Below are 26,417 nucleotides of genomic sequence, written 5' to 3' on the forward strand. Positions count from 1 at the left end.
GTGTTATGTAGGTGTGAGTCTGTGTTAAGCAAGAGTTTAGAAAAGGTATCTGAAGTATGGGTAAGCGCTTGTTAGCGATTGAAAAAAACTGTAACACAAGGCCATACAAAGACAGAGGAGGGGCTTCTATCGCCGCGCGAAGCTGCTCTTGACGCCAGACCAATAGAGCGGAAGAGGGCGGAGCCAGGGGAACACTGCGGCCTGCTACCGGCATTTGGCTGAGGCGTTACCCAGCGGGGATTCCCTCTGACGGAGCCAGTGACGTATGCTACGGTCCTGAGGCACAAACAGAGCAAAACACACACAACGTACCCCAAGGACGTAACACTATGAAATCCTAGAAACACTCCAGTCACGTGTGTTCTTTGTTCTTTAGTTTATTTTCATTATTGTAAATGTGAAAACAAAACTAAACCAAGAACCTGAACCTGAACATGGATTTTAAGGGTGTGAAAAAAAAATCAAAGGCTTTTCCAGACAATTTTTTTCCAGACAAAAACTTTCCATCGGAGTAAACATGAATGAAATGGAAATGTAGGTGTTATTATCTCAGGTTGTGTTTACATTACGTCATTTGCAGATAGCAGCAAATATTTAACAGATCATAAGCTCACATAATTCTCAACCATTTTAATATAATTACAGATATGTATAATATATTTAATTAAATAATGATTATTTGTTAATAACTCAATAATAATAATTTGATAATACATACATTTAATACATTTGTTTTAATTGGGAAAACAATTAAAACATTGGTCCAAAATAAAAGACTTCTCTACTGAAAAAAATGATGAAAATAATATTAATTTCACTTTTAAAAGGCACAATTTGATATTGAAACTGTGAAAAGGTTTAAAGGTTTCAAACTGGAAAATAATTTGTGGTTTTATTTGATTTATTTGAATAAATTAAAAATTAAAAATAATAATAACAACACTGCAGTGCAGACTGCAGTCAGTACGTACGTTGAAATTACACACAAAAAATTAGGATAAAAACACAAAATAATGACTGAAGGCTTATTTCTACTGTGGTCCTCTGGTAAAAACAAAAACATCAAACAATAAAGTAGAATCAACACACAGCAGGTAGAGGGCTGCCTGGGTCACATGCTCTTATTTTATAGGATAAAAAGTACAAGACATTTGAAATTAAATCAGTCAAATCAATATGTTACGGTACTTTGCAGTGGTGTAATGTAAATAAGTACATTTACTCAAGTACTGTACTTAAGTACATTTTTGAGGTACTTGTAGTATACATGAGTATTTCCATTTTATGAAACTTTATACTTCTACTACTCTACATTTATCCGACAGTTTTAGTTAATTTTCAGGTTGAGTAAAACACTGCTTACATAAATGCATCAATAATATTAATCCAATAATATATTTAGAATATATAATACAATCTGCAGAACGAGTACTTTTAGTTTTGATACTTTAAGTACATTTTAATGCTTTTGATACTGAATGCAGGACTTTTACTTGTAATAAGTAATTTCACAGTGTGGTATTAGTACTTTTACTGCACTAAAGTAATCTGAATACTTCTGGAGACCAGAATGTTTTCTCATAAGCCCCAAATCTTACATTTCATTGTCCAATCCCAAAACCCACCAGCAGGTTTGAAGACCAAAGACACAAACTGTAAAAACAGGCATTATTGTTGGAATTCCAACTTTGCGACGGTCCTTGAACTGATCACATGTGACAAACACTCCCATCAGAAAAAGTCACCAAAAACAAGCTTAAATAGTGATTTTTCATTTAAAATTCCACCAAAAAGAAGTATTTTACATGAATACTTCTAAGTGGCACCTTAGTATAAATGATTATTTATTGGACTGTCAACAATTTCATTTTTTTTTTATGTGCAGGACTGGGATGAGGCAACCTTTTATCAGTTTGTTTTTGAGCCTTTTCTAATTTGCTGTTTTCAGGTGTTGTGTTAGTCCGCTGCACCAGGAGATGGCAGCAGAATCAAGATGATTTAAATTGATACATGAATGGAAAATGAATCCTTTAAAAACAGAATATAGTACTGAAGTGTTGAGGCTTTCAGTGGTCACAGAAAGCATTTACATTTTTCCAGAGAATAATTACAAAATGCTTTTGTTTTGCAGGGGGAAAAAGTTGTGTTTGGCATTCCACAAGCCCCACCAAATGCTGCACAGGACAGTTTTTAAACCTTTTTATTTTATACATTTTGCTGTCTTTCTTTCAGACTCTATCAAAGTGTGTGTCCTTGTCTCCCTCACACCAATCAAAAAGAAGAAAAAGAAGGGAAAAACCTTTTCTGGGACCGTGGACAGCCTAAAGAGGGGAGTACTATCCTCTTATTTATAACCGTTTATAATAATAATAATAATGATAATAATAATAATAATAATAATAATGATAATAATAATAATAATAATGCATTTTATTTATAGACCACTATTCAGGATGCTCAAAGACACTTAACAAATTAGTAAGCACAATTTAAAACGGTCCAGAAACAGAGATATATTTCAAAATAACTAAAATCAGTCAAGCATTAAAAGTAATTCTGAATAAGTGGGGTCAGTACAGTCAAAGATGAGTTGTTTTATATCGTTGTCACGAGTCACTTATTCCTCAAACTTCCTGTGAGAGACATTTCTTCTAAAATGTTCAGAGTTGCTAGTTCTCTGGTGTGATGAGTCAGAAACCTTTACTGCATGCAGTGTGGAGAAAATCACTGCACGAAACATACATTTTGTCCACCGACATGCAGTCTTGTAGCAGCACATAGCCTAACCAACAGCAGTACTATGGAGTAAGATATCCGTCATAAAGATGTGTGCATGATTCTAACCATTTGTATTTGTAATGTTAAACATTTGTATGTCATAGTTGTTCACAAAATTCAGCTTTCATATACGCGAGTCTGATAAATTCTTATGGTTAGGATTGTTTTTATGAGTGAGTATGAATCTAAAAGCTGTTCGTGCACGATTTCTCCAAACGCGCATGCGCCAACTTGCAAAGATGACCGACAGCAGTGGAGCTGGTGAAGCCTATGGGTGAAGCTGCCAGCTCAGGTGATTGTGAAGCATCACAGGTAAAGTCATTGTATATCCAATTAATACAATTTTACAATTTTAAATAATATACAGTTCATGGACTTACAGACTTACTGCTTTAGCTTGCAAGCTAACGACATGCCGGTGACGCTAAGTTAGTGCTAGTATTATTAGCATTAGAAGTTGGCTTGTGCCAGTTAATTAGCACTGACCTGCTAAATGTGAAATAATTAATAATAGTAATGTTGACCAAGATACGACTTTTAATGACTTATACATTGTTTCAATTGGCGAATAAATCTGTCAATCGTATAAGTCCGGTTTGTTTTCCTCTTTGCTAACCCTCCTCTCCGTGATGTGCATTTGTTTGGAAAAATCTTGGTTCGATTATTTTCCCCTGTGACCTGCCTGTGACCTATGTGACGTCATTTTATCAATTTTCTACTCGTACCCACAAACTTGAATTCGTGTTCACAGTGAAGACTTCGTAGTCGTAAAAATTAGAGTTGCAGTGCAATGTCTTATGAATAGTATGAATCTAAAAGCTGTTAGTGCAGTGATTGCATTAACAGCTTTTAGATAAATAGATTTGATCAAATTTTTATTTTATTATCATTCAGACACAAAACAAATAATGATGTACAGCCACTGAAAACACAATATTGTGTACAACTATTTTATTGACATACAAATGTTTAACATTATGAATACAAATGGTTAGAAATCTTACTCCATAGTTCTGACTCTGAAAATATTCAGTCACATACGCAGTCATGGAAAAAATTATGAGACCATTGTTTTCTTCAATTTCTTGTTCATTTTAAAGCCTGGTATAACTAAAAGTACAGCCATTTTCCATGGTTTTCCTTATAATAACCAAAATCATTATCAAGAAAACCATTAAACCTTTACATCTATTTAAGTGGTTTCACTTATGATTCAGAAGATGATGCAAGATCAAGGGGAGTGGTGCAAAAGTTGAAAAAAAAAAGTGATTGCAGAGCAATAACACCAGGAATAAATTAGATAATTAAAGTTAATTTATTCTGTAGCTTTAAAATAATAATAGTTATAATAATAATAATTCAATGAATGAAAAAGTAATAATAAAAAAGTACCTTTTGTATATTCTACTCATTAGATTTATGTATTAAGTTTTTTAGACGTTTTTTTTAATCATGACTTTCTGAAGTCTCTCCTTGTTCATTTTAATGCCTGGTCCAATTAAAGGTACAGACATTTCAGCTCTTAAATTAAACTCTTATCAGCTATTTTTGTTGTTATCATTATATTTGTCCAAACAAATGTACCTTTAGTTGTACCAGGCATTAAATGAACAAGAAAGCAATGACAAAACAAGGGTGGTCTAATAATTTTTTCCATCACTGTATGTACACATTTCCTTTGGAGCAATTTCCCCAAATGTTCTGTAAATGTTCAGACTCTTTGCAGCCTTCCAGCAGGTGTTTTTGGTGCGACAGGTGACAGACTCTGAGAAACAAACCGGCGGCAGCACAGTTTTCGCTTTGAGTAAGAGCTAATGATGTTGGAGGGAAATAATGAGATCCAGTCACAGGACAGGATCAGGCCCTCCGCAGGGCGCTCTCAGCGGGCCTCTTGGGCCGCTGCAGGTCTGAGATTAGCAGCCGGGCACACGGAAAAACAAAACTGTCACAACCGAGGAGCGTGAACAGGAAACGGGCAGGACGGACACACACGTTTGGAAAACAGTTTTATCTACAACTGATTAGTCCGGAGTGCACCTGTTTTTATCTTTGTGCTGAAGACAGGAAACAATCAGGTCAAAGACAACAGGGCTTCAACTACCAGCCCATCATTTTTTAACCTAAGGATATTATCTCAAAATGTAAATCTAATAACAAAATAGTATGCTTTATAACAAATCTTATGCTTCCGATGGGTAAGTTTCACATCCACAAGATGAAGTTTTCCAAATCCCTACCTAACTTTAGTGTTTTTATAATAGAAATGAAATTGTATATAGATTCTTTAGAGTTGATGTCAAATAAGAAATATGAACATACTCTGCTACACTTTAAAAAAATATTTTCAGACACCCAGAATAGTATAAAAGTAAGCACCTTATACCCTTTGTGCCTTATTACATTATTATTTTATTTTTATAAATCTTAATCTGCAGTTACTGTAACTGACATTGTCTTGTTTATATCCTGAATGTCTGTATTTCTGTAGTTGTTAATAAAGATATATTTTTAAAAAAGCTACATGCTAACATGCTAATAAGATCAAATAAACATTTATTCATCTGCAGAAAGGACATTTAGGAGCTGCAGCAGCCAGAGAAGTGAATTAACTCGAATCAGGTGACTTGGACCTGGACTCACTTGGTGACAAATTAACTATAATAATAATAATAAACCATAAAAAACATAGCCGCACAAGTTGTGCAACTTGATGGGCGTTGTCCGAGTTATTTCTCTGCGTGAGAAATACAAAGTGTGGCTTGTGAGTGTGTGAGTGTCTCACACCCTGAGAGTGAGACCTGAGAGCCCTTGTTAAGATGAATGTATGGAAGGTCCTCTCATACATGAAATGCAGCACAAAAAAATAGATTTCAGGCACCAAGAGCTTCACATTGAACAGACATAAAAATTAACAAATTAAAAATATATTGAAAGCGTTCAATTGGGGAAGTTAAAAATATAGATGATAAAAAAAGATATATAGCTCGACTTAGACTTTAAGACCAATGACTTGTGACTTGGACTTGACACTGGAAACATTCCCCCGAACCAAAAGATTCAAAAGTACACACTATATATTCTGAATTATTTAAGTTTCTGCAACCTTATTCTTCGACTTGACAACATTTTAGAGTAAAATAATAAACTTTAACCAAAAAACATTTATCTGGCAGCTCAAATACAAGTTTATAAAATAAAAATGTTATTATATTTATTCCACCAATGAGTGAATAAAACCCCCTAAAACTGCACTTTAGCTGCACAAATTAACCAGGAATCCACAAAAAAGTATAAAAATACAAATACAAATTCTTTGTCTTTCCTTTTTTTCCTCCATCGATCCAGCAGATGGCGGCAGACTCTCCCTCAGGTCAGAATCTGTTTCTGCTGACTGCCTTTTAACCATTTAAACCATTAACTGTTTCTGTGAGCCTCCATGACTCCATGAGGCCTGATCAGACACAGCTCTTCCTGCTGGTTGTAAAATATCAGGAAAAAACACAGTGCAGTGCCTGAACACAAAAAGATATAAAAAAGGTCAGCTTGTTGCAGTACAAGTAACATAAATCATTTCAGCTCAGTTGCAGCAAAAAGTGTTCGCATTGTACATATCCTGAAACCATAGATTAGTTCTTCTGTAATGCTTTTAGGTGATGAGGAAATATGATATTTATTCATCCTGATTGCGCACAAAATTTAGCCTGGCTAACACCAGACTATTCTCAAATGAGGTCTAGTCTGGCAACGAACAATGGATTTCTCCGTAGAGGAGGTGTGGTTTACGATCCTCCAGAGCCGTTTATTGGACGCTTAGAATGTCTATCAAAGCGTCTGTAGGTAGCTCTTAGCCAATCAGATCAGTTATACCAGATGACGTAGTAGAGCAACAGAAATGGATGTTTGTTGTGTGTGTGTCTGTGAGAGAGTGTTGTTTGCTGCTTTGCTCCTCCAGTTCTCGCTTTCTGGAAGATTATTTATTTTCACGCTTTATTCCCCCTCACGTCATTCAGCCACACACATCCACTGATTTTATGGGCAATAAACAAGCTGCTGCGGGTCTCTCGGCGGCTCCGCTGTCCCCCGGCTCGGAGCGAGATCGGCGCTAATCACCGGCGCTAATCACCGGCGCTACCAGTGATCTCGCTCCGAGCCGGGGGACAGCGGAGCCGCTGAGAGACCTTTCGCCTATCAACTTTCGCTCTAAACTATTTAAAACACCATCTACAGAGAGTTTCGCGTCTGCAGCAGCCATGTTGGATCCGGAAAACTACAAGCTTCCAAGTGCAGAGTAGTACGCGTCATCGTCTTGCCGTCCCTCCCCGCTCTGTGATTGGATCCCTAAAACAGGGCTAAGAATGCTCCCTAGTTTCCAGACCCTTTCGCAGTTCGAAATTAAATTCGAGCGCGCAAGGCAGTCTGGGTATACCCAGGCTACACAAAATTTGGGTGTGCAGTGGATTTTTAGGGGGAGACAGCAGGTCAACAGTATGTCACATAGAAGTGGTGACATCATCTAGAAGCTGTGAACCTGAAGAATAATTTAAAATGCAGCTCATTCATTAATAGACATCACTTTATTAATTAGTGTATAAGGGTTTTAGCCATTATGCTCAATTGTGCCTCATAAGATGTTGCAGCAATTTCTGAGTTGATACCATTTGATGTACACGCAGGCGGCAACCTCCGTGTCTGAGCATGGAGGCAAACCAGGAAGTGCCTTAAGCTGCATTCTACCAAAAATTCCAGCAGGGGGCGCTAAGGCAAAAACTCTGTCCATTCATTTCAGTGCAAAATGAGGAAACTTCTCACTTGATTTATTACCTCAGAATTTTTTTTAGGACAACACTATGGTCTCAATCACTAGTAAAAAATCTTCTTCAAGACAATTTGATGTTAATAATGTAAATAATGGCCCAATTTAGAAGAAAATAGAAGATAAAGAATCGTATGATTTGGGGCGTGGCGACCTTTGATTGACAGGTCACTAACAAGATGAGCTGTCATCAGGAGAGAAGCAGAACAATGCGTATCCACGGCAACGTGTCAATAAAGTTATATATAACGTTATACAGAAATAAAAAAGGACGTTTACCAGTTTGGTCTCATAACTTTGACCCTTTCACTGTATTTTCACTTAATGACAGTTTATTTGAATGTTTTGTTCAGTAAAAATGTCTTGTTCAGCGTTTGGTTGGACTAACAGACACTCCAAGGAGTCGCTGCTTAGTTTTCTGAGGTCAGTAACATACATTTTGTTTTTGTTTTTTGCCAAAACTAACATCCTAGTTAATGCTAACATGAATTAGCAGCAGCTTCTCTCAGTCAGGTTGAGGTGTAGAGAGGCTGTAGTCAGTGATCAGATCCCTCTCCTCCTCCACAGTCCAGATATGGTCTGCTCCCCGTATCGGAAACAAGATGGAGACACAAGATGGCGACGAGTGTAACGCTGAATTCGATGCGTCCAACGGGCCACAAACCAACGGGTGACGTCACGGTGACTACGTCCATTATTTATATACAGTCTATGTGTACATGTTTAGTGCTAAATTTACCAATTTTTGACAACTGGAGAATTGAGAATACCAAGAGGGTGAGGCCAAGAGGCCCAGCACTCTAAACCTGAGTGTTGTTGTCAGATCGTATTTTTTAAAATTGTTTTCAGTTTTTAACACCAGCGATTGTCACATGTTTACAATGTAATGCGGTTGTCAAAATGATTACAGGTTGCAGCAGTTCAGAAATGTACATATCCAGTGTAGTTTGGGTTAAAAATGATTTAATTTAAAGGCTGACTCTTCTTGTGAGGTCCCTCGCTTTCTTCCTCTCCCTCACCTCCTTCACCGACAACCATTTCTTAGGTCTTTTTGCTGGCTCAGCCATGACGAACATGTAATAGTATGAGAGGTAATAGAGATGTGTATGTCTATGTTGAATAGTCCTAAAGTGTTTCGTTTTCTCGTACAGATACAGTACAGATCTTGCATGGCTGGTTTTCCGCCAGGAGACAGCAGGGTGTCGGAACGCCGAAATTTGCGCCCACACAGATAATTTTAACATCAAAATGATTGCTAAACTGTTTTATCAAGTTGAAAATGCTGCATAGTTCTGCTTTAATTAAAAATGTAATGTTAATGTTGTTAGCAGGAAAAGTACAATAGCAACATTTATTCTGGCGACTGGGTTGTTTTTTTGACTGACGGTGTTCAGGGCACTTCTGTAAAAACATGAGATGCTAAACTAAAGAAAAGTAGTGAGCAATAAGCTTTAATCTAATGAAAACAGTTGCTAAAGTCTGCCTGATTGGACCAAACTCATCTTACTACAACCACAGATTTATCTAACTGCTTACAGTACTTTTGCTAATATAATAAACTTTTTAAAATACAATGCATTGTTAGGATTAATCAAGCCATTTCAAAACTTTCCAGCTTTTAACAATAAAAAAGCAGCCGCCTTGTCACATTCGGATGCATGAGTTGTTACCAGTCAAAGAGTTAACATTACCTAGTCTCTCACTAAACCTTTTAGAAATGTCCAAAAACTGGATTTGTGCAAGAGTTTCTTCTTCTTCTCTGCTCTTTGTCTGGTGACCCTTTGGAGGGGCCCGACCTTTAGGTTGGAAACCACTGAACTAAACTGGCTAAAACTGTATATAACTGCTAAAACATTAATGCTTCAGTATTAATCATTTAATAAAGTCAGATGTAATGATATATCAGTTACAGGAGACTTTTTACTGCAGAATTAATATTTTTTACTTTTTACTTTTGGTGCATTTTGATAAAACACCTGTATTAATTATAAGTACAGAATCTGAATACGTCTTTCAGCGCTGTCAGTATAAATAGCAGAGGTGGGTCCAAGTCATTGTTTTGCAAATCACAAGTCAGTCTCAAGTCTTTGCTCTCAAGTCCCGAGTCAAGACTGACAAGTCTCAAGTCAAGTCCCAAGTCCTACAGTTTGAGTTCCGAGTCCTTTCGAGTCTTTTTAACAACAGAGTAATAATATTTACCACGGATCATGTATGCTTTTTAAATCTGTTTATTGTTTACTGTTTGTTTATTCATCAAAACTTTTTTTGCAAAAACATTCTTCAAACACATTTGAACCCTGCACCCTGTCTTATCTCATCTTATATTGTCTCCGGGTGTACATGTGTGTACGTGAATTTACTATCTTTGGAATCTTTTTTGCCAACTGGCGCCATTTTTTGACAGTCCTGCAATTTCATTGGATGGATGCTGTCAGATCAAAATAACGTGGATAGAATTTGATCTGTGTGTGTCTAACTAAAGAATTATACTATGTTTATTATTACCTTTAGCACTTGTACTTGACGTGAGACACACACACACACACACACACACACACACACACACAGGGATAGAGAGATAGAGCGGTCCTTAGTAACAGACTTTTTAATCTTTGGGTTTTAGGGAAAGTAGCAAGTCTTTTCTAGTCAAAAGGCTTAAGTCCAAGTGAAGTCACAAGTTATTAGTCCAAGTCGAGTTGCAAGTCTCTTTACATTTTGTCAAGTCGAGTCAAAAGTCATCAAATTCATGTGTCGTCGAGTCATGTGACTTGAGTCCACAGCTCTGATAAATAGTTGCCTTTTCCTTTGTGTCGCTGGACACAGTTTCATAATGAACAACAGATCTGCAGGCTGAGTGTCTGAAACATTTCCCTTCAGGCTGAGCAAGATGTTCAGGTGATCTGCAGGTGACAGAAAGTGTTCAGGTCACATTCCCGTCACACGTCATCCTGCAGGCGCGTGAGATCCGCAGCGGGATAACACACTGAGAGCATGCAAGCTGCTGTCCCGATGCTTATTTTAATCTGGCTCTCAGTCAATGAAAAACTAGTTTGCAATCGAGTTTGGGAAGCTATTTCGAAAATTACCTGCAGGTCATTTAAACAGTCAATTAAACAGACACACGGCTGCATATAAAACACACTTCTCTCCCTCACATGTCAGAAAGAAACTGATGAAAAGAAGACAGTGCACTAGTGAAAAGAGTGAAACTTAAGACTTATCTTTTTAATTTGGCTTTTACTTGAACCATTTTAAAATATTTTTTCTGCTCATGCATCTTAGTGTTACAACATCTTCTCTTTTATTTATTTATTTGCTATTTATTAGTCTATTTTTATATATGTATTTTATCATGCTTTACCTTTTAATTATTTTTTTTTCATTCAGTTCTTTTTTTATCTAGCTTTATTACTTTTAATTGCTTTTATTATTATTGTTGTTATTATTATTATTTACTTTTGTTTTTGTTTTTATTTTATCTTACCTTACTTTGTTTTTATTCATTTTATCTAATTAGGGTAATTAGTGGAGGGTGCTTGTTTCGATGTTTCATTATTATTTTTATTTTTTTATTTTTTTAATGTGAAGCACTTTGTGTTACATTTCTCTTGTATGAACAGTGCTATATAAATAAAGTTTGATTGATTGAAAGATCAACTGGTGAATGGAAAAAGATTTTACAGATTTCAAAAAGAAAAAGATTAAATCAGACACAACAAAAAAAATAATGAGCAGAAACTAAACTAACTGTTGTGATTGAAACTGCTGTAGCACTGTTTTTATAAGATTCAAGGAGTCTTCAGTCTTTAGGAGTCTAAGATTTGTACTCAGGTCCAAACTCAGCCCAAATATAAAGCCATCTACCAGAACCCGAACCTATGAACCAGATCACCAAGGAGTGTGGAAGTGGAGGGGGAAGCAAAGGAAACGTAGCCCGAAAACATGGTCAGAGGAGTCAAACAAACCAGGACTTTTTGCATCCCATGTCAAATCAAAAGTCAACGATGTTATTAGAAGTAAAGTCAGTTAACTTCCGTGATTACCAACATAACTACGTTACTTTCGCTACTCACATCGTCCTTCTAACACCTCAAATCACAGGATTTATTATAGGTCGCGTTCACATTTGCAGTGTGGTGGACTCTGAAGTGTCTCCTCTGGTTTGGTTTCTTCCACACTTAGCTTTATGTAAAATGTCCTTCTTCTGTTGGACAGAATCTGTGAGGGAAAGAGCTGACACTGTTTTTCTTTTTTTTTCTCATGAATTTGTAACTTTTTTCTCATAAATCTGTAACTTTTTTTAGTAAATTTGTGATTTTTTTTCTCGTAAATTCATAATTTTTTTGTCATGGATTTGTAACTTTATTATCGTAAATTTCTGATTTTTTTTGCCTGTAAATTTGTATTTTTTTCATTTAAATTTGTTACTTTTTTCTCGAAAATTTGTTTTTTTCTGTCATGAATTTGTTACTTTTTTCTCATAAATCTGAAACCTTTTTTCTTTTAAATTTGTGATTTTCTTTGTTATGAATTTGTTACTTTTTTCTCGTAAATCTGAAACCTATTTTCTGGTAAATTTGTGATTTTTTTTTTTTCTCGTAAATTCATGTTTTTTTTCATGAATTTTTAAACTTTATTATTGTAAATTTGTGATTTTTTTTTTTACTGCAAATTTGTGATAATTTTCTTTTTTTTTTCTAGGTAACTTTAATGTATTGTTGGTGAGTTTTTGATCCAGTCTCATTGTTCAGACTTTGTTGTTTTTGGGTGTGTTTTCTGTCACGGTCTGACCATATTTGGATAAGGCCTTCACTATACATCATTAGAGACATTTTTCATCCTACCGTGCTGCTGTTGATTCTCACATTGTCCACTCAAATTCAACCCAGAATGCTGTGTGATCTGGTCAGCTTTCCTCAGTTCAGTCTCCATTTTCACCTGCAGAGAACTGAACTCTGGTGCACTTGGAAAAAATCCCAGACCCTCATTTTTTAGTGGCCCAGAGTTCGATTCTTTGGTCTACACCAGACTTCGTTTGAACATTCACATCGACAAAACACACCAGAGTTTGTTTCAAGAGGACCAAACAGCAATCTAACCAGGAGGTTTTTCGCCCTGAGATAAGTGATTTTGTAGCATAGTTGTAAGGGAACTGCAGCCTTTTAACTAAACGTAACCACTTTCAGCCATTGAATGAGCTGATAACAACTTTCCAGGCTTCTGCTCATCATTATGGGCTGATAACATGTGGGTGACATTTTTTTTTAGAAAATGCTTGTTGGATTTTGGTTTTAGCACAAACGAAACGTCCTTTCCCATAGGTGGGGCAAAAAATCGATACAGGATAGTACTGTGATATTTTGCGTGGCGATATTCTATCAAAACAATTCTTTTTTTTTAAAACATTTTTTATTTTTATTTTGTGAGAGCATTATAATACAGTGCTTACTTTCAGACAATATACAATCGTATTTCTGCCACTCACAATCTAGGTTTTTTTTGTTTACAAAACAAGAAACAAGATACAGAAAGTTAAGTGTATTACATTTGAGAATTTTGAACAAGCTGGGAAAGGCAGGCATATGTAAAAGAGCAAATAGAAAAGAAAAAAAAAAGAAAATATCAAAACAATTATTGATTGAATTCAATTTTGTGGGCACAAAATTGGGCCTGTCACGATAATTCCTACATCGACTTATCGTTCGATATATAAAAATGGACTCGATATATTGACTTTTTGTGCTTTTTGTGTTATGTTTAAAGTAATGCTGCAAATGTTTGACATGCAGTAAAAATTGACGAAAAAAAACTATATTTCCCAAGCAGCCATTCCAGCTGATTTGATTTTAATAGTAAAATAACATAATACATAATGATTATCTCAGTGCAGTGTTTTGTTAACAGAGCCTGAAAGTCTATTTTATCTTTTCCACATTTCAATTCCAATGTTTAATATTCTCGAGAAAAATGAATTGCTGTGGAAAAGGATGAACTTATTTTGCTCTAATATTGTTATAAAACTAAAACAACATGGATACAATGATACTATCGTTTATCATGATAGTTTCTGGGAAAATATATCGTCCTAAAAAATGTGTTATTGTGATAGGCTTACACAAAATGCAGTTAAACCGTTATATCGCAATATATTGGATCGCAATACTCACCATGGTGCGGGTGTGGCTCAGTTGGTAGAGCTGTCGCCTGCTGATCGGAGGGTTGGTGGTTCGATCCCCGACCATGGCAGCCTACATGTCGAAGTATCCTTGAGCAAGATGCTGAACCCCAAATTGTTCCCGATGCTGCGTTCATCGGTGTGTGAATTCCCAATGGTGGCAGGTGGCACCGTTTAGGGTAGCCTCTGCCACCAGTGTGAATGTGTGTGTGAATGTGTGAATGGGTGAATGAGCGCAGTCTGTAGTGTAAAGCGCTTTGAGTCGTCGCATAACGACTAGAAAAGCGCTATATAAGTGCAGGTCCATTTACCATCCAGTAAATTTACCATATCGCAAAATACTTAAAATTGCAATAATATTGTATCCTGACTCAAGCATCAGAATAAATTGTATCGTGGGCCGATACGCTGATTCACACCTTTACTTTCCCATGACTGTTATTATTTTATTATATAATATTTATTCCCTGTAAAGTGTGTGAAAGGTTTTCTCTCCTGCTCTCCCAGCTCTCGTCACCCAGTCGGTCACAACAGCCTGTTTGTAATGAAGCTGGTGACAGGTGACATTAAACACGGGGACTTGACCAAACAGCTCAGGCTTTACTAAACCGACGCCTTCCTCCACTTTTTCTTCTAACGAGGTGAAATTAAGTCGGATTAAAGAGTTTATTAAGCCACATGACCCCGCAGGATAATCCCTTGAAAGTGACCCAAACATTCTTTTCCAGGCCAAATGAAACCAACCTTATCACCAGAGAGTCCACACACACACACACACACACACACACACACACACACACACACACACACACACTCCTCCCTTTCAAAATACTTGACTAAACCGGTCCTACAGTCTGACAGCAGACATTTTTTCTCTTCCTCTCCGGTGTCTAGTTGTGACTTGGAGACACGCTCGCTCCATCAGATATCTAACCATGTTTCTCACGCAAAGAGGTCTATAAGAGCCGGCAGGAACCAGGTCTACGCTGCAGACGGATCCAGCAGACACTCAGCATGGGTAAGACTGCAGTTCATTCACTGTTTTCACTTCCTGTAAATCTGTTTCTGTTGCTCTGATACTCAACTCTCACTGCACAAACCAAACTCTGTGCACATTTTGCACCATTTAAGGAGCCTCTTAAGTCCACATAGTCAGTAAACAAAAAGCACATTTAGATTGCGTAGATCTAAGAATGGCTGCTTCTATCAGGAGCTGATCACTGTTTTTGTTCATTAGTTTGAAGGCAGTTAATCATTATAAAATCTGTTTCTCACACTAAACTCTCTCTGGACAAACTAAACTCTATGTTCAGATAGTTGGCTACAAAAAAACACAAATTAAGATTTTGTAGATCTTAATATTGTTGTAAAATAAACTGTTTTTGTAGATCTTAGTATTGTTAATGTGTGTCTTAGGACTACATATATTTTAAAAACTTGGATGTGGCACACTGTAAAATAAACTGTTTTTCTACCTGTTGCTTCAGTTTGAGATCCTTGTTGTTTCACATAGTTGGTTAAAAAATAGCACAAATTTTGATTTTGTAGATATAAAAAGAATAACTTTTTCTTTATTATGTAAAAATATGTTTGGGGCCTTGTAAGTTCACATACTTTATAAACAAAAGCATACATTTAGATTTTGTAGCTCTTAGTCATGTTGCTTTGTGTCAACTTAGGACTACATATACTTTAAAAACTATGATGTGGCACACTGTAATACTAATTACATTTTTTTTTTTACTAATTAAATTATTTTTCTACCTGTTGCTCCATTTTTCAGAACCTTATTATTTCACATAGTTGGAGAAAAAATGACACAAATTTAGATTATGTAGATATAAGAATGTTTCTTTATTATGTTAATGTGTCAATATAAAAAACATTATAAAAACTATTTTATATCTATATATATATTTTGGAGCCGTGTACGTTTTCATAGTTTGTTACAAAATAGCACCAATTATTTCCTTTTTGTGTGTAATTTAAAGTTTAGTTGTGGGGGAATCAATAAATTTAAAAAGTATCAAAAGTAAATTTCATATCTGACTAACAACTCACCTCTGAACAACGTTTTTTGTAGCCATTTAAATTGACAAACACAAAAGTAGATTTTATGTAGATCTAAGTATTTTGTCAATGTAGTAATACATAAGGCTTTTTTAAATCTCTAATACTGCATATTGTAATAATTCGTATCATAATAATAGTGTGGCACCCTTTGATTAAATCTAAAAATTCTTTCTGCACCAAACTCTGGTCAAATCATATCACACATCTGATCACACATCTGATAAAGAAGTTTTTTTTTAAATGTAAGTTTTGTAGATTGAAGAATAACCAACACAGATACATTTGCTGAAAATACATTTACTTTAGAAATGTTTTAAATTACTTGTAGTGGAGTAAAGATAGTAATAAATTAAGTATAGTTTAGTTTAGTAAATGTAAGAGTAATATGACATGAAGAGCCCCAACAGAATATACTGTAATATGATGATAGTTAGTGTTTGTGTGTGTTAATATAGAAGTATAAAAGGATATATTATATAATAAGACAATATAATATCATCAGTGACTGAAGAATTGCTAAAGGAAAAGTAGAATGACAGCAGTCTTAAGAACTCCATTACTTAGTGCTAATGTTATCAGTTAAATTCATCATTTACTTTATTTATTGTGCATTTTTTCTCTTTTTGGGGAAATTAATTACACTTAAAATACAAGTGTAGAGAGAGTATTATAGAATATAGAATAATAAATCTCAGTTCCTCAATAAACAACAACAATAACGAGTCGACGCCCAGCGAGTCGCTTGTCAGACACGTTTCACAACCTTCAAATGTATTTGTTTGATATTCAGTTATACATCCGGCTGCTTATTGTTCCTGCTCATTTATTATTCACCTGCACGGTCAAAGATCACAACATTAATCATCTCACTCTGGAGACTTATCTGAAGAAATCAGAGCTGATTTTTTTCCTTCAGAAGGTGCCACAATGTTTCTTCTTGTAGAAAAAAATGTAAAGATTTTACAGAACAGAAGTTAGTTTCACGTTTCTGACTACTTTTATATAAAACTCCCTTTATAGGTTTTATCATGACTTTATGAGTGCTTAGTTAATCTTTTACTGATGCATTTAGATAAATCATAAACCTTTTATGATAATGACTCGTCAGATTTCAGGTTGTGATAAATGTCTGTAAAGAGAAGTCACGTCAGTTTTATTTTTTAATAACATTTTGCTCTCTGTCGTTAGACCCTTGCTTCAGATCATGAATAATTCCTCCAAAAAAGCCTTTAACAGCAGAACAGAAAAAGATGCATTATAGGTTGTGTGTGCAAAACAAGCCAGCATGAAAAGATGACATTTTTTACACACAGAATGTGAAGATTTATGAAGGAAATGTATCTGAGAGGCAGCTGGTGTTTGTCCTCCTCCACTTTCTGCACCTAAATTCATTAATTAAAAGGAAATTATGCAGGAATTGTTGCGTACTGTTTGTAAACACAACATTCAGACTCGGCCCAGTGAAAGTGACAAACAAAACCCAGATTCACTCTCGTTCAGAGCGAGCTGTGTTGCCTCGATATATTTGCATTATTTCTGCACTATATTTGTTGTTTTTGCAGCGTTGTCCCAAAAGGTAGATGCCCACAAACGTCCTGAACACAAAAAAATGAGAAAGAGAAATGAGAAAATCCAGACATTTTTATGAGTCTGTACATTGTTTTTGTTTTTTTATACTGCATTAAATACCTTTAGAGGAATTTATTGTCATTGTCAAAATCCGTCTCCTTTTTTGGGGTCATTTTGCAGTGTAGGCAGTTGTTTTCAGGGCTGGAATAGCAACTTTTTCTGCAGGATTTTTCATCCTTAAATTAGACCTTTACCCTCTGAAGGGACGTGCATGCACATCTGCATTCATAGGACAGCCAATAGGAATGACTCCTCTCTCTGAAATGACCTGTGATTGGACAAAGTTTTCCGTCAAAGGCTAGATTTATTAAAGCCTGCAAACAGTCAAGAGGAGGTGCAGAAAGTCTAGTTTTCTCTCAGGATACTTTGATTACAATATGCTGAAGGTTACAATTTGCCAAATGACAGCAAAAAGAAAATATAGATGCTTACACCAGCATTTTTAAGAGGATCAGTGTCTTTTCAGCGTAGTCAGTACATGCACTCATGTGTCAAAACATTTTTGATTTGGTTTTTGAGCCATCTAACAATCTTTTCAGGTGCTGTGGCAGGAACACAGAGCTACTTGAAAATCTGTTAAGTTTACCTTTAATTGGCCTGAAACCTAGTGTGAACCCTCGCAAATGTTTAGCAAAAGTGTAAATAAAAGTTAAAGTTATTTTACAGATCAAATTAAAGTATGACTGTAGACTTGTTTGTTTCAACTTCTGAATACTTTATTGGAAAATGGTATCAGAAATGTTGTCTTTAAGTATCTCATTGTGTGTGTGTGTGTGTGTGTGTGTGTGTGTCTCTCTCTCTCTCTCTTTCTCTCTCCCTGTCTGTGTGTGTGTGTGTCTCTCTCTCTCTCCCTCTCTCTCTCGATGTGTGTGTGTGTGTGTGTGTGTGTGTGTGTGTGTGTGTGTGTGTGTGTGTGTGTGCGTGCGCGCGTGTGTGTGTGTGTGTGTGTGCGCGCGTGTGTGCGCGCGCGCGTGTGTGTGTGTCACAGCTCAGAAGACGGCCCTGATCGTGTACGCCCACCAGAGTGTGGGTTCGTTTAACGCGGCGGTGCGTGACGTGGCGGTGGAGGAGCTGGCGTCGCAGGGCTACAGGGTCCTCGTGTCCGACCTGTACGCCATGAACTTCAGAGCCAACGCCACGCAGGACGACATCATCGGTAACATCACTGTCTTTCTGTTGGCTAAAGAGCCTCAAAAGTCCCACATGATCCTTTCTGGATATTTGGTCTCTGACTGTCTTTCATACAAGCTGGTGTTATTAGGATGTTTTATTTTGGTCAAGGAGGAAATGGTGCATATTTTGGACTATGTAATCCACATTTGGTGCTGTAATTATTTTTTTCTGGCAGCAGGACTGTGTTTATACTGTGAATGTGTAATCACACTCACAGTACTCCTTTTTTGGGATTTGTTGACAAAATAAACCTCATTTAACCCTCTAACCCCCCACCCCTACCCGCACCCCACCCTGCCAGGGCTGAAAAAAATGTTTTGTTTAGAAAAATGTAAAAAATACACTGTTTATGGTCAGAGTTAGAACTTTACAACTGTCTACAAAAAGTGACCCAAACTTGTGTTAAAATGTTGATATTAGTGTCAGAATCTGTTCATTCCACATGTGTCATTTAAAATAAAGTGTTTTCACTCACTCCTGTTAAAAACATTAAATTCTGTTCCTCAGAGACACTGTGAAGACATGATTGATTCTGCTGAGACCAACAGTCACGTGACAAATATTCACTGAAAATCTGAGGCTGTTTACACAGAGCAGAGAGGAGAGGACAGGAGAGGCTGTTTACATAGAGCAGAGAGGAGAGGACAGGAGAGGCTGTTTACACAGAGCAGAGAGGGGAGGACATGAGAGGCAGTTTACACAGAGCAGAGAGGAGAGGACAGGAGAGGCTGGAGAAATAATAACACTTCAATATGTACAATATGTGGAGAAAACTGTTTCTTTTTCATTATTTGTGACACTTGTGGACACTTGGAATAGTGTTTATATATAGATTCCATTTTATTACAATATTACAAACAGCTTTTTTCTCTGATTTCTGTCATTCTAGCTGTGTTATTCTGCACAAAGACATGTTGGAGTTGTTCCCACTTCTGGCCATGATTGTGCTGATTCCATAGAGCTGCAGGACTTATAGATTTATAGAGATTTTATATGTGAAAAACATGATCACAGGGAGTAAAACGAAGTTCTGACGGAGCGTGTTGTGTTCAGGTGACCTGAAGAAACCCGAGCTCTTCCAGTACGGCGAGGAGACGATGCACGCCTGGATGGAGGGCCGCCTCAGTGACGACATCGTTGCTGAGCAGCGAAAAGTCGAGGAGGCGGAGCTCGTCATCTTCCAGGTCAGAGGTCAAACACGGCGCTGCAGTTTCTCTGCTTTTTACTTCCTTCAGTTTGATCCAGAATTTGGAGTTTTGGGCTATTTAGTCTGTTTCTGACTTCATTCTGGCTGTATGTAAACTTAAAGAAATGTTCACCATGCCATGTTGGTATCATTTCTATCAGCACAACCTATATGATGATAATTATTTCCCCCGTGACTCACTAGATCGGCTGTCTGTTGTTCTGTTGTTACAGTTTCCTCTGTACTGGTTCAGCGTGCCGGCCATCATGAAGGGCTGGATGGACCGCGTGCTGAGTCAGGGCTTCGCTTTCACTCTGGAGAAGATGTACAACAACGGTGTGTTCAAGGTCAGTCTGCCTCAATTCTCTTTGATAAACACAGCCGAGTACATTTAAATAAAGTAAATATGATGATGAAGTAAAAGTAACCCTTACATCTGGTCTGTTTATCCTTATTTTAATATATTCTTAATATCCTAAATCCTAAAATAAATAATAAATTTTGTACATCCTGATTTCATCAGGATGTACAAAATTATTTGTTTATATTTATAATTAAAATCAAATTTTCATTATAATAAAAATAAAAAGATAAAGGAAGTGCTTAATTGCATCAGGGTGTACAGAATTATTTGTTTTTCATTATAATTAAATAATTTTGTGTGTGTGTGTGTAATTAAAATCCCATAAAGTTACTGTGTGTGCGTGCGTGCGTGCGTGCGTGTGTTTGAAGCATGTGTATGCATGTGTGAGGAGTGTGCGTGTGTGTATCTGTAACTGTAATCACATCAAAGATCAAAGGCAATCAGATCAAAGCAATCAACAGAATTAACTGACACCTGTTAATGAAAGAGTGACAGCAGCCAGAGGTGAACTGGAATTTCTGGCCTCGAACAGAAAGCATTTTTGGCAAAACCATAATACCTATCATTGATCCGACTTCACTTTGAGCGTCCCGAGTTCTTCCTGAACGTCTACATGTGATTTTTTTTTAAGAAAAATGAAAAAATAGCTTTGTTAGAGCGATCTAAAAAAACTGTTCCATATCCCTTTTTCCGAAATCTGCGTTTTTAATATGGGAGCCAATGAGGCTGTGCGTCGTACGCCCAAACTATAACTCTGACAGCTTTACCAGAGGATTGTGAGTGAGAAGACAAATTTTCCTACGTTTTTATGTATAAATTATTTCTGTAGAGTGGAATTTGCGGCCTGGAGTGCATTTTTAAAATTTATTTTTTGACAATTTTTTCTCTCCCTCTACACTCTGGCAATGATGTCACACACTATGACACGAACATTCCGTGCAATACACACCCATTATAATCTCAGAATTTCTCCAAAAATGATCATGGTCATTGAACAGGGATTGATAAAAAACTATTTGACCTATCGAAACGTGGATTAATACACCGATACACAAGACTTGTGTCTACTGTTTAAAGTTTAAATGGAGTCTCGAGGTGAAATTATGCCGGAGAAGTAGGCGTTTAAAAATCTCCAATTATTGTTCTATTTCGCTCATTTTTTGTCGCCCGTCCCATTCATTTCAATGCAAAATTTTGGGCAGTTTTTCGCGACTTACGTCGCGAAAAATTCGTATTCTGTAGAGAGAAGTAATAGCACACCGATCCCGATCAAACCGCACGCTTTGATATATAATTTATCCTGCAACTCTTCAAGTTGTAGGACTAGTAGCGGGACGAAATTGCATCCGGAAGAGGAATAAGAAAAAATCCACAGTATAACTAGCCTGGGTATACCCAGACTGCCTTGCGCGCTCGAATTTAATTTCGAACCTCCATCCAGTCTGGAAACCACGGCAGTTTCTTAGCCCTGTTTTAGGGATCCAATCACAAAGCGGGGAGGGACGGTGAGGCGATGACGCGTACTACTCGGCACTTGGAAGCTTGTAGTTTTCCGGATCCAACATGGCTGCTGCAGACGCGAAACTCTCCTTAGCTGTAGATGGTGTTTTAAATAGTTTAGAGCGAAAGTTGAAAGGCGAAAGGTCTCTTGGCGGCTCCGCTGTCCCCCGGCTCGTAGAGAGATCACCGGTAGCGGGGCTATTAGCGCCGCACCGGCGGTCTCGGCGGCTCGTTGCGCTGAGCTGGCGAGACCGCCGGTCACCGCCGGTGATCTCGCTCCGAGCCGGGGGACAGCAGAGCTGCCGAGAGACTCGCAGCAGCTTGTTTATTGCCCATAAAATCAGTGGATGTGTGGCTGAATGACATGAGGGGGAATAAAGCGTGAAAATAAATAATCTTGCAGAAAGCGAGAACTGGAGAAGCAAAGCAGCAAACAACACTCTCTCACAGACACACACACAGCAAACATCCATTTCTGTTGCTCTACATACGTCATCTGGTATAACTGATCTGATTGGCTAAGAGCTACCTACAGACGCTTTTGATAGACATTCTAAGCGCCCAATAAACGGCTCTAGAGGATCGTAAACCACACCTCCTCTACGGAGAAATGAACGGGTGGTGTCCAGACCAAATCTCAAATGAGATTTGGTCTGGTGTTAGCCAGGCTACAGTATAACAGTAGTGCTCGGGGCTTAGCACTGGTCCCTACAGCTATTGCTGTATGGGACCAGTGCTCGGTGCGATTGCCCCGAGGCCCTAATAAATAAAGGAAATGCTTAATTGCATCAGGATGTACAAATTATTTGTTTTATTTATAATTGAAAGAAAGAAAGAAAGAAAGAAAGAAAGAAAGAAAGAAAGACTTAATTGCATCAGGATGTACAAAATTATTTGTTTTAATTATAATTGAAATAAAATTATCAATAAAATGAAATAAAAATTAAAAGATAAAGGAAATGATCATGAAATCAAAATAAAATAAAATAAATAAAGGAAATACTTCATTGCATCAGAATTATTTGTTTCAATTATAATTAAAATACAATTAAGAAAAAATAAAGGAAATACTTAATATCATTATAATTTAAAAAAAATAAATTTGGTGACCCTTTAATTTCTTTTATTTTGTTATTTCCCTCATTTATATAGCTTAGAAATCCTATCAATGCTTTAAAACCCATTATAATATATTTCTAAAAAGATCTTTAAAAATCTTTATTAATGTACAGTATTTGTCAGCAATTATAACTTCTCCTATAAAGATACATTTTATATATTACAGCTGTGTTTTGTTCATACATCAGCCTATAGTTGCTGAAAGTTATCGTTATAGTTGTTCATAAATCCCTTAATAAACACTTATATCTGCGTATAACAACATGTCAGACGGTTGTAAACTGATTCAGAGTTTCTTCTCATCGTCATTTGGATAAAAAGTGAATTTTTGTTTCTCTGTAGGATAAGAAAGCGATGCTGTCGTTCACAACCGGAGCGACACAGACCATGTTCCGGCCTGACGGCATCAACGGAGACATCAACATCACACTGTGGCCTCTGCAGGTCCGACACACACACACACACACACACACACACACACACACACACACACTGGCAACATATAGAGAAAGATTTTACACCACAGCAAACAAAAACTAGTTTATAGAGTAATTTTTAAAGAAAGACACACAAAGTGCTTTTCAGGTTATATGAGATAAACCACAACATGACAGAATATAAACAGCATAAAAACAAGCAAACTGCAAAAGCAATTACACAATAAAGTAATACATTTTAAGTGTGTTCAACACAGCACTGAGTACATCTAAATAAACATTTTGCACCTTTCGTTGTGGCTGAATACGCCCCAGGTGACCCGTTGTGACCTGTGTGAAACCAAAAGTCAGTGTCTGTTTAATTAACAATGTCCACACATAGTAACAGACTTAACTTACACACAAAAGTTATGTAACAGACTTTTTGACCCAAATTATGATCTTTTCCGAATACTTTTATTGCCTTAACGTAACAGTAACGTTCTGACTACAGTCTCAATGCGTCTATTTCAGATGTTTTGGGAGAACGTTGGACCAAACAGCTCGTTGTAAAATAGCTCTTAAGAGGTTCTCAGTGAGTTAAAAAGTGACACCAAACATCTGTATGTGAAGTCTGTTGCAAGTGTTGGATGATCCTGTTGTTTAAGCAGTGGTGGAATGTAACGAAGTACATTTGCTCAAGTACTGTACTTAAGTACAGTTTTGAGGTACATTTACTTTACTTGAGTATTTCCATATTTGTAAATTTATACTTCTACTCCACTACATTTTATAATGAATATAAATAAATATTTTACTTTTCACTCCACTACATTTAGCTGACAGCTTAAGTTACTTTTCAGGTCGAGATTTGACATTTAAAGTGATTATGCATGTTTATGAATTAAACCACCTAAAAGTATATTAAGAAGTTAAAATGAGCCCTACATTGACAACAGTAAAACACTGCTTACATAAATGCATCAATATTAATAATCTGATAATATATTTAGAATATATAGAACAATCTGAGTGGGGCCATTCTGCATAACGAGTACTTTTACTTTCGATACTTTAAGTTTATTTTGATGCTGATACTTTTGTACTTTTACTTCAGTCAGTTTTGAATGCAGGACTTTTACTTTAGTGGAGTCATTTCACAGTGTGGTATTAGTACTTTTACCTAAGTAAAGGATCTGAATACTTCTTCCACCACTGGGTTTAAGATACATATAATATAACTGGTTCTCCTGTTTCCTTTCAGAATCTCCTCTGTAAACTAACAAAAAAAACACAAAATACCTTAAAAATAATCTAAAACTGTGTTGTTGTTTTTTTAAACGAAGGACCTGGACCCCAGGGTGTGGCTGGAGTTATAAAAAGCCGGACACGGCATGGCTATATAAATATAAATATAAAATCATATAAATATGAATAATGCAGAACTCTGCACTAATAGCAAAACGTGGACAAGTTTGTGAAAAGCAAAACTAAAGCAAATGATGAATCTACAGCAGCATTTCTTGCTAATTGCAAAATTGTTTGCTTTATTAATAATTTAAAATAAAATTATAATTAAAATAAAATAAATAAATACTTAATGGCATCAGGGTATACAAAATGATTTGTTTTAATTATAATTGAAATAAAATGATCATAATAAAATAAATTAAATTAAAACAAAATTAAGAATAAATAAAGGAAATACTTAATATCGTTATCATTTAAAAAACAAAAACTAATTAGGTGACCCTTTAATTTCTTCTATTTTGTTATTTTCCTCATTTAATATAGTTGTAAAAAGATCTTTAAAAATCTTTATTAATGTACAGTATTTGTCAGCAATTATAACTTCTCCTATGAAGACACATGTTATTTCTTACAGCTGTGTTTTAATAGATTATTCATTGTCTTCATACAGCAGCCTATAGTTGCTTAAAGTTATAGTTATAGTTGTTCATAAATCCCTTAATAGATACTTATATATATGTTATATCTATAACTAAAGCAGATGATGGATCTACAGCAGCATTTCTTGCTAATTGACTTCATTAAAGTGTGACCCACAGGGAGGTTCTGGATCAGACGCAGGAAAGTTTTTGTTATTTGCAAAAGTTAAGCCCTGCAGGAAAAGTGTGGTTGATACGTCCTAAACTGATTAAAAAGTCTTAAGTGTTGGTGCTGTTCGTCTCTTATTTGTCTCTCGTGTCTTTCAGAACGGGACTCTGCACTTCTGTGGGTTTCAGATTCTCGCCCCTCAGATATTCTGGAGTCCGGCTCACTGTCCGACCGCCGTGCGTGGCGGGATGCTGGAAGGCTGGCGGATTCGACTCAAAGGACTGCTGGCAGAAAAGCCTTTGACCTTTGCCCCCTGCGAGCTGTTTGACCTCAGCTTCCAGGGCGGCTTCATGCTGCGGCCCTCAGCGCGGGAGGAGCAAGAGTCGCAGCCGCACGGCATCACCACGGGACACCACCTGGGCAAACCGCTGCCGCCCGACAACCAGATCAAAGCTCCGCCCCCCGACCCAGGCAGCGCCACGGCAGGCTGCAGGAAGTAGAACATCACTCTAATGTCAAAATATGGGATTTTATAAATGTTTTATGTTTACTGAAGCTGAAATAAAACAATTTAAATAACAATGACTTCAATTTGTTTCATTTAGATGCAAATAAAAATGTTTTCCACTTGAATGCACCAAAGTGAGGCTAAAAGTTTGACTGTTCAGGTGCATCTCAATTAATTAAAATATAATTTAAAAGTTTAATTATTTCAGTAATTCAATTCAAAAAGTGGAAATAACACATTATATAGATCCATTACACACAGAATGAAACATTGCATGTCTTGATTTATTTAATTTCTTCTAATTATAGACCTCAAATTAAGTGTCTCAAAAAAAATTGAATATTACAAAAAAAATGTTTTAAACAAGTATGTTTAATATGGAAATGCTGTCCTCTGAAAAGTATGTCCATCTATATGACTCAATACTTGGTTGGGGCTATTTGACTTGCACTACTGGAAATGGACTTTTCCATCATATTCTAATGTATTGAGAAGCACTTAGTTACAGGTGTTAGCAACTTGTGTTTAGTTAAATTTGTCTATACTTCAGTATATTTTGCTGAAAATACTTCAGGTACACTGTAAATTGTCTTAAAAAATTACCTTTTTTCATTCCGCGTACATT

General features: G+C 36.5%; 2 protein-coding genes across 4 annotated transcripts in view; one reads left to right on the top strand and one right to left on the bottom strand.

The window, feature by feature from the left end:
• Positions 1-8,658, bottom strand: part of LOC131988468 (interleukin-17C-like) — a 26,711-nt gene extending 18,053 nt beyond the window's left edge. Inside the window, exon 1 of the mRNA XM_059353589.1 lies at positions 8,572-8,658. Coding sequence (XP_059209572.1) covers positions 8,572-8,658 — 87 coding nt within the window. The remainder of the gene's footprint in view (positions 1-8,571) is intronic.
• Positions 2,968-25,813, top strand: nqo1 (NAD(P)H dehydrogenase, quinone 1). Of its 3 annotated transcripts, XM_059346821.1 has the most exons (8): positions 3,060-3,090; positions 8,159-8,272; positions 14,661-14,784; positions 18,457-18,624; positions 19,695-19,825; positions 20,061-20,174; positions 23,153-23,254; positions 25,443-25,813. In XM_059346821.1, the coding sequence occupies exons 3-8, from the start codon at positions 14,781-14,783 to the stop codon at positions 25,782-25,784; spliced, it is 861 nt and encodes a 286-aa protein (XP_059202804.1). In that variant the 5' UTR covers positions 3,060-3,090; positions 8,159-8,272; positions 14,661-14,780; the 3' UTR covers positions 25,785-25,813. The 3 variants fall into 3 exon arrangements, with proteins under 3 accessions (XP_059202810.1, XP_059202804.1, XP_059202815.1); XM_059346827.1 differs by lacking the exon at positions 8,159-8,272 and having other exon boundaries at positions 2,968-3,090; XM_059346832.1 differs by lacking the exons at positions 3,060-3,090; positions 8,159-8,272 and adding an exon at positions 14,031-14,521 and having other exon boundaries at positions 14,711-14,784.
• The last annotated feature ends 604 nt before the right edge of the window (positions 25,814-26,417 follow it).

Source organism: Centropristis striata, chromosome 2, assembly GCF_030273125.1.
Source record: "Centropristis striata isolate RG_2023a ecotype Rhode Island chromosome 2, C.striata_1.0, whole genome shotgun sequence".
Taxonomy (NCBI): Eukaryota; Metazoa; Chordata; class Actinopteri; order Perciformes; family Serranidae; genus Centropristis; species Centropristis striata.